Source organism: Salmo trutta, chromosome 18 (assembly GCF_901001165.1).
Source record: "Salmo trutta chromosome 18, fSalTru1.1, whole genome shotgun sequence".
Taxonomy (NCBI): Eukaryota; Metazoa; Chordata; class Actinopteri; order Salmoniformes; family Salmonidae; genus Salmo; species Salmo trutta.
The window spans coordinates 13,642,643-13,656,338 of NC_042974.1; the positions used below are offsets into that span (position 1 = coordinate 13,642,643).

The following is a 13,696-nucleotide window of genomic DNA, read 5'->3' on the forward strand; positions in this document are numbered from 1 at the left end:
AAAGAGACTGTTGTGGGTTCAGCTACTGGAAAGGACTGTTGTGGGTTCAGCTACTGGAAAAGACTGTTGTGGGTTCAGCTACTGGAAAAGACTGTTGTGGGTTCAGCTACTGGAAAGGACTGTTGTGGGTTCAGCTACTGGAAAATACTTTTGTGGGTTCAGCTACTGGAAAGGACTGTTGTGGGTTCAGCTCCTGGAAAGGACTGTTGTGGGTTCAGCTACTGGAAAGGACTGTTGTGGGTTCAGCTACTGGAAAGGACTGTTGTCGGTTCAGCTACTGGAAAGGACCATTGTGGGTTCAGCTACTGGAAAGGACTGTTGTGGGTTCAGCTCCTGGAAAAGACTGTTGTGGGTTCAGCTACTGGAAAGGGACTGTTGTGGGTTCAGCTCCTGGAAAGGACTGTTGTGGGTTCAGCTACTGGAAAGGGACTGTTGTGGGTTCAGCTACTGGAAAGGACTGTTGTGGGTTCAGCTCCTGGAAAGGACTGTTGTGGGTTCAGCTACTGGAAAGGGACTGTTGTGGGTTCAGCTACTGGAAAGGACTGTTGTGGGTTCAGCTACTGGAAAGGACTGTTGTGGGTCCAGCTCCTGGAAAGAACTGTTGTGGGTTCAGCTACTGGAAAAGACTCTTGTGGGTTCAGCTACTGGACAGGGACTGTTGTGGGTCCAGCTCCTGGAAAGGACTGTTGTGGGTTCAGCTACTGGAAAATACTCTTGTGGGTTCAGCTACTGGACAGGGACTGTTGTGGGTTCAGCTACTGGAAAGAGACTGTTGTGGGTTCAGCTACTGGAAAGGACTGTTGTGGGTCCAGCTACTGGAAAGGACTGTTGTGGGTTCAGCTGCTGGAAAGGACTGTTGTGGGTTCAGCTGCTGGAAAGGGACTGTTGTGGGTTCAGCTACTGGAAAAGGACTGTTGTGGGTTCAGCTACTGGAAAGAGACTGTTGTGGGTTCAGCTACTGGAAAAGGACTGTTGTGGGTCCAGCTCCTGGAAAGGACTGTTGTGGGTTCAGCTACTGGAAAATACTCTTGTGGGTTCAGCTACTGGACAGGGACTGTTGTGGGTTCAGCTACTGGAAAGAGACTGTTGTGGGTTCAGCTACTGGAAAGGACTGTTGTGGGTTCAGCTCCTGGAAAAGACTGTTGTGGGTTCAGCTACTGGAAAGGGACTGTTTTGGCTTCAGCTACTGGAAAGGGACTGTTGTGGTTTCAGCTACTGGAAAAGGACTGTTGTGGGTTCAGCTACTGGAAAGAGACTGTTGTGGGTCCAGCTACTGGAAAGGGACTGTTGTGGGTTCAGCTACTGGAAAGGACTGTTGGGGGTTCAGCTACTGGAAAGATACTGTTGTGGGTTCAGCTACTGGAAAGGGACTGTTGTGGGTTCAGCTACTGGAAAGAGACTGTTGTGGGTCCAGCTACTGGAAAGGGACTGTTGTGGGTTCAGCTACTGGAAAGGACTGTTGTGGGTTCAGCTACTGGAAAGGACTGTTGGGGGTTCAGCTACTGTAAAGAGACTGTTGTGGGTTCAGCTACTGGAAAGGACTGTTGTGGATTCAGCTACTGGAAAGGACTGTTGTGGGTTCAGCTACTGGAAAGGGACTGTTGTGGGTTCAGCTACTGGAAAGGACTGTTGTGGGTCCAGCTACTGGAAAAGACTGTTGTGGGTTCAGCTACTGGAAAGAGACTGTTGTGGGTTCAGCTACTTGAAAGGGACTGTTGTGGGTTCAGCTACTGGAAAGGACTGTTGTGGGTTCAGCTACTGGAAAGGGACTGTTGTGGGTTCAGCTACTGGAAAGGACTGTTGTGGGTCCAGCTACTGGAAAAGACTGTTGTGGGTTCAGCTACTGGAAAGGACTGTTGTGGGTTCAGCTACTGGAAAGGGACTGTTGTGGGTTCATTTTTCATTGTATTCGTACATTCCCCTGTGATAGTACTATGTTCCCTTAGATTACCATTGCCTTCCATTTTGAACCAAGCATGTAAATAAGCAATGCTAACCAGAATACTTTTCCTTACAGGGGATGAAGCCAGACAGTTTCTACAAAGTCAAGGTCCCAGAGCTCAAAGAGATCATCGAAGGATGTATCCGGATGGACAAAGATGAACGGTATTGGGCTTCTCATAATATTCTTACATTACAGAAAACAAATGAGATATTACACATATGATGAAATGAACATTCCAGCCATTATGCTAAGTAAATGATATATCAAATCCTTTGCCGTTTAATTACGGTGTCCAATTAAAAGGAGTTGATTGAATTGAATAGCTACAGTTGATGTTGGAAGATTACATACACCTTAGCCAAATACATTTAACCTCTCTGGGTCAGTGGGACGTGCGTCCCACCCTAGTCGACAGCCAGTGGAATCGCGTGGCGCGAAATACAAATACCTAAAAAATGCTATAACTTCGATTTCTCAAACATATGACTATTTTACACCATTTTAAAGATAAGACTCTCGTTAATCTAACCACGTTGTCTGATTTCAAAAAGGCTTTACAGTGAAAGCAAAACATTAGATTATGTCAGGAGAGTACCGTGCCAAAAATAATCACACAGCCATTTTCAAAGCAAGCATATATGTCACAAAAACCAAAACCACAGCTAAATGCAGAACTAACCTTTGATGATCTTCATCAGATGACACTCCTAGGACATTATGTTATACAATACATGCATGTTTTGTTCAATCAAGTTCATATTTATATCAAAAAACAGCTTTTTACATTAGCATATGATGTTCAGAACTAGCATACCCACTGAAAACTTCCAGTGAATTTACTAAATTACTCATGATAAACGTTGACAAAATACATAACAATTATTTTAAGAATTATAGATACAGAACTCCTTTATGCAAACGCTATGTCAGATTTTAAAATAGCTTTTCGGTGAAAGCCCATTTTGCAATATTCTGAGTACATAGCTCGGCCATCACAGGCTAGCTAATTTGACACCCACCAAGTTTGGGGCAACCTAATCTCCGAATTACTATTAGAAAAATTGGATTACCTTTGCTGTTCTTCGTCAGAATTCACTCCCAGGACTTCTACTTCAACAACAAATGTTGTTTTGGTTCCAAATAAGCCATAGTTATATCCAAATACCTCCATTTTGTTTGTGCGTTCAGGTCACTATCCAAAGGGTAATGCGCGAGCGCATTTCGTGACAAAAAATGTCAAAATATTCCATTACCGTACTTAGAAGCATGTCAAACGCTGTTTAAAATCTATTTTTATGCTATTTTTCTCGTAAAATAGCGATAATATTCCAACCGGACAACGTTGTATTCATTCAAAGACTGAAAGAAAAAAATGGAGAAGTCTCGTGAATGCGCATCTCAGTCTCACTGTCCCCAGGCAGGCCACTTACAAACTCTGCTGCTGTACTTTGCCCAGAGACAGGAGACACGTCACTCCACTTTCTGAACGCTTTAGAGAGCAAATGGAAGCCTTAGAAAGTGTCACGTAACAGCACAGATGCTGTATTTTTGATAGAGATGCAACAGAAGGACAACAAATTGTCATACAGGGCACTTCCTGCATGGAATCTTCCCAGGTTTTGGCCTGCCATATGAGTTCTGTTATACTCACAGATACCATTCAAACAGTTTTAGAAACTTTAGAGTGTTTTCTATCCAAATCTACAAATTATATGCATATTCTTGTTTCTAGGCAAGAGTAGTAACCAGTTTAAATCGGGTACATTTTTAATCCGGCCGTGAAAATACTGCCCCCTAGCCCCAACAGGTTAAACTCAGTTTTTCACAATTCCTGACATTTAATCCTAGTACAAATTCCCTGTTTTAGGTCAGTTAGGATTACCAATTTATTTTAAGAATGTGAAATGCCAGAATAGTAGTAGAGAGAATGATTTATTTCAGCTTTAATTTCTTTCATCACATTCCCAGTGGGTCAGAAGTTTACATACACTCAATTAGTATTTGGTAGCATTGCCTTTAAATTGTTTAACTTGGGTCAAACGGTTCGGGTAGCCTTCCACAAGCTTCCCACCTCTAAGTTGGGTGAATTTTGGCTCATTCATCCTGACAGAGCTGGTGTAACTGAGTCAGGTTTGTTGGCCTCCTTGCTCGCACACACTTCTTTAGTTCTGCCCACAAATTTTCCATAGGATTGAGATCAGGGTTTTGTGATGGCCACTCCAATGCCTTGACTTTGTTGTCCTTAAGCCATTTTGCCACAACTTTGGAAGTATGCTTGGTGTCAACGTCCATTTGGAAGATCCATTTGCGACCAAGCTTTTAACTTCCTGACTGATGTCTTGAAATGTTGCTTCAATATATCCACATAATTTTCCTCCCTCATGATGCCATCTATTTTGTGAAGTGCACCAGTCCCTCCTGCAGCAAAGCACCCCCACAACATGATGCTGCCACCCCCGGGCTTCACGATTGGGATGGTGTTCTTCGGCTTGCAAGCCTCCCCCTTTTTCCTCCAAACATAACGATGGTCATTATGGCCAAACAGTTCTATTTTTGTTTCATCAGACCAGAGAACATTTCTCCAAAAAGTACGATCTTTGTCCCCATGTGCAGTTACAAACCATAGCCTGGCTTTTTTATGGCGGTTTTGGAGCAGTGGCTTCTTCCTTGCTGAGCAGCCTTTCAGGTTACATTTTACATGACATTTAAGTCATTTAGCAGACGCTCTTATCCAGAGCGACTTACAAATTGGTGCATTCACCTTATGATATCCAGTGGAACAACCACTTTACAATAGTGCGTCTAAATCTTTTAAGGGGGGGGGGGGTTAGAAGGATTACTTTATCCTATCCCAGGTATTCCTTAAAGAGGTGGGGTTTCAGGTGTCTCCGGAAGGTGGTGATTGACTCCGCTGTCCTGGCGTCGTGAGGGAGCTTGTTCCACCATTGGGCTGCCAGAGCAGCGAACAGTTTTGACTGGGCTGAGCGGGAACCGTGCTTCCTCAGAGGTAGGGGGGCCAGCAGGCCAGAGGTGGATGAACGCAGTGCCCTTGTTTGGGTGTAGGGCCTGATCAGAGCCTGAAGGTATGGAGGTGCCGTTCCCCTCACAGCTCCGTAGGCAAGCACCATGGTCTTGTAGCGGATGCGAGCTTCAACTGGAAGCCAGTGGAGAGAGTGGAGGAGCGGGGTGACGTGAGAGAACGTGGGAAGGTTGAACACCAGACGGGCTGCGGCGTTCTGGATGAGTTGTAGGGGTTTAATGGCACAGGCAGGGAGCCCAGCCAACAGCGAGTTGCAGTAATCCAGACGGGAGATGACAAGTGCCTGGATTAGGACCTGCGTCGCTTCCTGTGTGAGGCAGGGTCGTACTCTGCGAATGTTGTAGAGCATGAACCTACAGGATCGGGTCACCGCCTTGATGTTAGTGGAGAACGACAGGGTGTTGTCCAGGATCACGCCAAGGTTCTTAGCAGTCTGGGAGGAGGACACAAGGGAGTTGTCAACCGTGATGGCGAGATCATGGAACGGGCAGTCCTTCCCCGGGAGGAAGAGCAGCTCCTTCTTGCCGAGGTTCAGCTTGAGGTGGTGATCCGTCATCCACACTGATATGTCTGCCAGACATGCAGAGATGCGATTCGCCGCCTGGTTATCAGAAGGGGGAAAGGAGAAGATGAATTGTGTCGTCTGCATAGCAATGATAGGAGAGACCATGTGAGGATATGACAGAGCCAAGTGACTTGGTGTATAGCGAGAATAGGAGAGGGCCTAGAACAAAGCCCTGGGGGACACCAGTGGTGAGAGCGCGTGGTGCGGAGACAGATTCTCGCCACGCCACCTGGTAGGAGCGACCTGTCAGGTAGGACGCAATCCAAGCGTGGGCCGCTCCGGAGATGCCCAACTCGGAGAGGGTGGAGAGGAGGATCTGATGGTTCACAGTATCAAAGGCAGCAGATAGGTCTAGAAGGATGAGAGCAGAGGAGAGAGAGTTAGCTTTAGCAGTGCGGAGAGCCTCCGTGACACAGAGAAGAGCAGTCTCAGTTGAATGCCCAGTCTTGAAACCTGACTGATTAGGATCAAGAAGGTCATTCTGAGAGAGATAGCAGGAGAGCTGGCTAAGGACGGCACGTTCAAGAGTTTTGGAGAGAAAAGAAAGAAGGGATACTGGTCTGTAGTTGTTGACATGGGAGGGATCGAGTGTAGGTTTTTTCAGAAGGGGTGCAACTCTCGCTCTCTTGAAGACGGAAGGGACGTAGCCAGCGGTCAAGGATGAGTTGATGAGCGAGGTGAGGTAGGGGAGAAGGTCTCCGGAAATGGTCTGGAGAAGAGAGGAGGGGATAGGGTCAAGTGGGCAGGTTGTTGGGCGGCCGGCCGTCACAAGACGCGAGATTTCATCTGGAGAGAGGGGGAGAAAGAGGTCAAAGCACAGGGTAGGGCAGTGTGAGCAGGACCAGCGGTGTCGTTTGACTTAGCAAACGAGGATCGGATATCGTCAACCTTCTTTTCAAAATGGTTGACGAACTCATCCGCAGAGAGGGAGGAGGGGGGGGGAGGATTCAGGAGGGAGGAGAAGGTAGCAAAGAGCTTCCTAGGGTTAGAGGCAGATGCTTGGAATTTAGAGTGGTAGAAAGTGGCTTTAGCAGCAGAGACAGAAGAGGAGAATGTAGAGAGGAGGGAGTGAAAGGATGCCAGGTCCGCAGGGAGGTGAGTTTTCCTCCAGCCCTGTTCTGTGAGCTCGCAGTGAGTCGTCGAGCCACGGAGCAGGAGGGGAGGACCGAGCCGGCCTGGAGGATAGGGGACAGAGAAAATCAAAGGATGCAGAAAGGGAGGAGAGGAGGGTTGAGGAGGCAGAATCAGGAGATAGGTTGGAGAAGGTTTGAGCAGAGGGAAGAGATGATAGGATGGAAGAGGAGAGAGTAGCGGGAGAGAGAGAGCGAAGGTTGGGACGGCGCAATGCCATCCGAGTAGGGGCAGAGTGAGAAGTGTTGGATGAGAGCGAGAGGGAAAAGGATACAAGGTAGTGGTCGGAGATTTGGAGGGGAGTTGCAATGAGATTAGTGGAAGAACAGCATCTAGTAAAGATGAGGTCAAGCGTATTGCCTGCCTTGTGAGTAGGGGGGAAGGTGAGAGGGTGAGGTCAAAAGAGGAGAGGAGTGGAAAGAAGGAGGCAGAGAGGAATGAGTCAAAGGTAGACGTGGGGAGGTTAAAGTCACCCAGAACTGTGAGAGGTGAGCCATCCTCAGGAAAGGAACTTATCAAGGCGTCAAGCTCATTGATGAACTCTCCAAGGGAACCTGGAGGGCGATAAATTATAAGGATGTTAAGCTTGAAAGGGCTGGTAACTGTGACAGCATGGAATTCAAATGAGGAGATAGACAGATGGGTCAGGGGAGAAAGAGAGAATGTCCACTTGGGAGAGATGAGGATTCCAGTGCCACCACCCCGCTGGCTCGATGCTCTAGGGGTATGCGAGAATACGTGGGCAGACGAGGAGAGAGCAGTAGGAGTAGCAGTGTTATCTGTGGTAATCCATGTTTCCGTCAGCGCCAGGAAGTCTAGGGACTGGAGGGTAGCATAGGCTGAGATGAACTCAGCCTTGTTGGCCGCAGACCGGCAGTTCCAGAGGCTGCCGGAGACCTGGAACTCCACGTGGGTCGTGCGCGCTGGGACCACCAGGTTAGAGTGGCAGCGGCCACGCGGTGTGAAGCGTTTGTAAGGCCTGTGCAGAGGGGAGAGAACAGGGATAGACAGACACATAGTTGACAAGCTACAGAAGTGTTGTTTCTTGTATTATTGTCTCGTGTCTTTAGAGAACTGTTTCACTTTGATATCCTTTTTCTTCTGTCCTGATTTTCTCTTTCTTTTCTTCTGTTAACTAGATATTCTTTGTTATTCTTCGTTAGCTAGCTAGCTTCTTCCAAAAGAGTCCCTAGCAACTGCTTAGCAACTGGTAAACAATTCAGCTAGCTAACTACAATTTTATGAAAAATAGTAACTTTTTTCAAAAGCCTATCTTCTTTGTTTGTTGCTTGTTTTTTCTCCTATTCAGTCTTGCAGTTTTCTTTTGCTTTTTTCCGAAGTACTTCACTCTAAAAACCATGTAAATTTCAATATTTGTAGGAGCTCAATTTTTCAGCAGCTGCTGCTCAATTTGGAACTCCGGAACCGAGGTTATGTCGATATATGACTCGTTTTACTGTGGATATAGATACTTTTGTACCTGTTTCCTCCAGCGTCTTCACAAGGTCCTTTGCAGTTGTTCTGGGATTGATTTGCACTTTTCGCACCAAAGTACGTTCATCTCTAGGAGACAGAACGTGTTCCTTCCTGAGCGGCATGACGGCTGTGTGGTCCCATGGTGTTTATACTTGTGAACTATTGTTTGAACAGATGAACATGGTACCTTCAGGCGTTTGAAAATTGTTTGAAAGATTACTTGTGTCATGCACAAAGTAGATGTCCTAACCAACTTGCCAAAACTATAGTTGTGGAGTGGTTGAAAAACGAGTTTTAATGACTCCAGCCTAAGTGTATGTAAACTTCCGACTTCAACTGTATATTATTCCTTTACCTCAGGTACACCATCCAGGACCTGCTGGAGCACACGTTCTTCCAGGAGAACAACGGCGTCCATGTTGAGTTGGCTGAGGAGGACAACACGGTGAAGTCAGGCCTGAAGCTGTGGCTCCGCATGGACGACACCAAGAAACTCCATGGGAAGTACAAGGACAACAACGCCATTGAGTTCCTGTTTGAACTCTACAAGGATGTGCCAGAGGAGGTGGCGCAGGAGATGGTAAGCAGCTCACATTTCAAGTTGCAGGTTTATTTTCCATACTGTATGTAAAATCTTACTCAGAGCAGAGCTCTCAGCAGAGCTGAAAACAGTAAGAAAGCCATGAAATGGTCAAGTTGAGATTTGTATAAGTTTAGATTGGTATACTGTATCCACTCCCTTTGGTACTACTCATGTGGTAACAACTGTTACTGTAATAGGCTGTGTGAGAGAGCCATATGGCCTACCCCTGAGGCTGGGTATCTTTCCACAACACTTGTCTTGACCTTTGCACTTGCCTAGCATCATGTCCTCTTTAATGTTTATGTCCTCTAGTTGTAGCATTAATGATAAGAAGGGTTTCCTGTTGTGGCTCTCAAGCTAAGGACCAGTGGAGACAGCTAGGTGTAATACTATAGCTATTTTGCAGGTAGGTAGTAGACTCAGCTTACACATTGTTGGAGTGTCACTGTAGCACCAGTTGAAAACACAGCCATTCTTATTTTTAGAGCCAAACAAAATAAGTTATACACACAGGGCAGACAGACATACACTACCATTCAAAAGTTTGGGGTCACTTAGAAATGTCCTTGTTTTTGAAAGAAAAGCATTTTTTTTTGTCCATTAAAATAACATCAAATTTATCCGAAATACAGTGTAGACATTGTTAATGTTATAAATGACTATTGTAGCTGGAAACAGCTGATTTTTAATGGAATATCTACATAGGTGTACAGAGGCCCATTATCAGCAACCATCACTCCTGTGTTCTAATAGCACGTGGTGTTAGCTAATCCAAGTTGATCATTTTAAAAGGCTAATTGATCATTAGAAAACCCCTTTTGCAATTATGTTAGCACAGCTGAAAACTGTTGTCCTGATTAAATAAGCAATACAACTGTCCTTCTTTAGACTAGTTGGGTATCTGGAGCATCAGCATTTGTGGGTTCGATTACAGGCTCAAAATGGCCAGAAACAAAGCACTTTCTTCTGAAACTCGTCAGTCTATTCTTAATCTGAGAAATGAAGGCTATTCCATGCGAGAAATTGCCAAGAAACTGAAGATCTCGTACAAGCTATGTACTACTCCCTTCACAGAGCAGCACAAACTGGCTCTAAAACAAGGACATTTCTAAGTGACCCCAAACTTTTGAACGGTAGTATATAGATATATAAACTCAGCAAAAAAAGAAACGTCCTCTCACTGTCAACTGCGTTTATTTTCAGCAAACTTAACATGTGTAAATATTTGTATGAACATAACAAGATTAAACAACTGAGACATAAGCTGAACAAGTTCCACAGACATGTGACTACCATAAATTGAATAATGTGTCCCTGAACAAAGGGGGGGTCAAAATCAAAAGTAACAGTCAGTATCTGTTGTGGCCACCAGCTGCATTAAGTACTGCAGTGCATCTCCTCCTCATGGACTGCACCAGATTTGTCAGTTCTTGCTGTGAGATGTTACCCCACTCTTCCACCAAGGCACCTGCAAGTTCCCGGACATTTCTGGGGGGAATGTCCCTAGCCCTCACCCTCCGATCCAACAGGTCCCAGACGTGCACATTGGGATTGAGATCCGGGCTCTTCGCTGGCCATGGCAGAACACTGACATTCCTGTCTTGCAGGAAATCACGCACAGAATGAGCAGTATGGCTGGTGGCATTGTCATGCTGGAGGGTCATGTCAGGGTGAGCCTGCAGGAAGGGTACCACATGAGGGAGGAGGATGTCTTCCCTGTAATGCGCAACGTTGTGATTGCCTGCAATGACAACAAGCTCAGTCCGATGATGCTGTGACACACCGCCCCAGACCATGACGGACCCTTCACCTCCAAATCGATCCCGCTCCAGAGTACAGGCCTCGGTGTAACGCTCATTCCTTCGACGATAAACGCGAATCCGACCATCACCCCTGTGAGACAAAACCGCGACTCGTCAGTGAAGAGCACTTTTTGCCAGTCCTGTCTAGTCCAGCAATGGTGGGTTTGTGCCCATAGGCGACGTTGTTACCGGTGATGTCTGGTGAGGACCTGCCTTACAACAGGCCTACAAGCCCTCAGTCCAGCCTCTCTCAGCCTATTGCGGACAGTCTGAGCACTGATGGAGGGATTGTGCGTTCCTGGTGTAACTCAGGCAGTTGTTGTTGCCATCCTGTATCTGTCCCGCAGGTGTGATGTTCGGATGTACCGATCCTGTGCAGGTGTTGTTACACGTGGTCTGCCACTGTGAGGACGATCAGCTGTCCGCCCTGTCTCCCTGTAGCTCTGTCTTAGGCGTCTCACAGTACGGACATTGCAATTTAATGCCCTGGCCACATCTGCAGTCCTCATGCCTCCTTGCAGCATGCCTAAGGCACGTTCATGCAGATGAGCAGGGACCCTGGGCATCTTTCTTTTAGTGTTTTTCAGAGTCAGTAGGAAGGCCTCTTTAGTGTCCTAAGTTTTCATAACTGTGCATACCGTCTGTAAGCTGTTAGTGTCTTAACGACTGTTCCACAGGTGCATGTCCATTAATTGTTTATGGTTTATTGAACAAGCATGGGAAACAGTGTTTAAACCCTTTACAATGAAGATCTGGGAAGTTTGGATTTTTACGAATTATCTTTGAAAGACAGGGTCCTGAAAAAGGGACGGTTTATATATATATAACACCATACAGTGGTAGTAATGAGTACAGGATAAGTTGAAGAATGAATATTCTATCTAGATTCAGATGATGAAGCTACATTCACCTCATTTAGCAGCCCGTCTAATCAAATAAAATTGTATTTGTCACATGCGCCGCATACAACAGGTGTAGAGCTTACAGTGAAATGCTTAGTTATAAGCCCTTAACCAACAATGCTTTAAGATGTTAAGAAAAAATATAAAAATAAGTGTTAAGTAAGAAATAGATAAGTAGAAAATAGAAAATAAAATTAACAAATAATTAAACAGCAGCAGTAAAATAACAAGTGAGGCTATATACAGGGGGTACCGGTATAGAGTCATTGTGCAGGGGCACCAGTTAGTCGAGGTAATTGAGTTAACATGTACATGTAGGTAGAGTTAAAGTGAATATGCATAGATTATAAACAGAGTAGCAGCAGTGTAAAAGAGGGATATGGGTAGCCCTTTGATTAGCTGTTCAGAAGTCTTATGGCTTGGGGGTAGAAGCTGTTAAGAAGCCTTTTGGACCTCGACTTGGCGCTTCGGTACCGCTTACAGTGCGTTGGCAGAGAGAACAGTCTATGACTAGGGTGGCTAGAGTCTTTGACAATTTTAGGACCCTTTGACACTGCCTGATATAGAGGTCCTGGATGGCAGGAAGCTTGGCCCCAGTGGTGTACTGGGCCATACGCACTACTGTAGTGCCTTGAGTTCAAAGGCAGAGCAGTTGCCATACCAGACAGTGATGCAACCAGTCAGGATGCTCTCGATGGTGCAGCTGTAGAACATTTTGAGGATCTGAGGATATCTAGATATCCCTTTTGCAACAGACCAGGAAACACATAGAATCTAATACCCCAAGATCACAAAGTTTACGATTTGATTACAATCGTGGACACACACTGCCATATGCTTAGTAAAGTGAAGTGGAAAAAAAAGAGGAGAGGAGTGGAAAGAAGGAGGCAGAGAGGAATGAGTCAAAGGTAGTCCACTGAAGTTTGCCAATGAACATCTGAATGATTCAGAGGACAACTGGGTGAAAGTGTTGTGGTCAGATGAGACCAAAATGGAGCTCTTTGGCATCAACTCAACTCTCCATGTTTGGAGGAGGAGGAATGCTGCCTATGACCGCAAGAACACCATCCCCACCGTCAAACATGGAGGTGGAAACATTATGCTTTGGGGGTGTTTTTCTGCTTAGGGGACAGGACAACTTCACTGTATCAAAGGGACGATGGACGGGGCCATGTACCGTCAAATCTTGGGTGAGAACCTCCTTCCCTCAGCCATTGAAAATGGGTCGTGGATGGGTATTCCAGCATGACAATGACCTAAAACACACGGGCAAGGCAACAAAGGAGTGGCTCAAGAAGAAGCACATTAAGGTCCTGGAGTGGCCTAGCCAGTCTCCAAACCTTAATCCCATAGAAAATCTGTGGAGGGAGCTGAAGGTTCGAGTTGCCAAACGTCAACCTCGAAACCTTGATGACTTGCAGAAGATCTGCAAAGAGGAGTGGGACAAAATCCCTCCTGAGATGTGTGCAAACCTGGTGGCCAACTACAAGAAACGTCTGACCTCTGTGATTGCCAACAAGGGTTTTGCCACCAAGTACTAAGTCATGTTTTGCAGAGGGGTCAAATACTTATTTCCCTCATTAAAATGCAAATCAATTTATAACAGGGAAAAAAGTATTTGATCCCCTGCTGATTTTGTACGTTTGCCAACTGACAAAGAAATGATCATTCAATAATTTTAATGGTAGGTTTATTTGAACAGTGAGAGACAGAATAACAATAAAAAAATCCAGAAAAACGCATGTCAAAAATGTTATAAATTGATTTGCATTCCTAATCTCAGCTCGTTACCTGTATAAAAGACACCTGGGAGCCAGAAATCTTTCTGATTGAGGGGGGGTCAAATACTTATTTCCCTCATTAAAATGCAAATCAATTTATAACATTTTTGACATGCCGTTTTCTGGGTTTTTTTTTGTTGTTATTCTGTCTCTCACTGTTCAAATAAACCTACCATTAAAATTATAGACTGATCATTTCTTTGTCAGTGGGCAAACATACAAAATCAGCAGGGGATCAAATAATTTTTTCCCTCACTGTATAGTGCCCTACAGTACCTTTGACCAGAGCCCTATGGGTCCTTCCCTATGGGCCCTGGTCAAAGTAGTGTGCTATAGAAGAAATAGGGTGCAATTTGAGACGCAGACCGTTTCCTCCCGGCCAGTCTGAGACTGGAACACTGTGTTCAGAATGGGACTGGTTTTGATGTAACACCATCCTTTAAAGGCCCACTTTATGATTTACAGCTGTAT

General features: G+C 45.6%; 1 protein-coding gene across 1 annotated transcript in view; it reads left to right on the forward strand.

The window, feature by feature from the left end:
- Positions 1-13,696, forward strand: part of LOC115153641 (serine/threonine-protein kinase WNK4) — a 115,531-nt gene that overhangs the window by 58,009 nt on the left and 43,826 nt on the right. The window contains exons 6-7 of the mRNA XM_029699275.1: positions 2,018-2,106; positions 8,518-8,737. Of these exons, the coding sequence (XP_029555135.1) occupies positions 2,018-2,106; positions 8,518-8,737 (309 nt within the window). The remainder of the gene's footprint in view (positions 1-2,017; positions 2,107-8,517; positions 8,738-13,696) is intronic.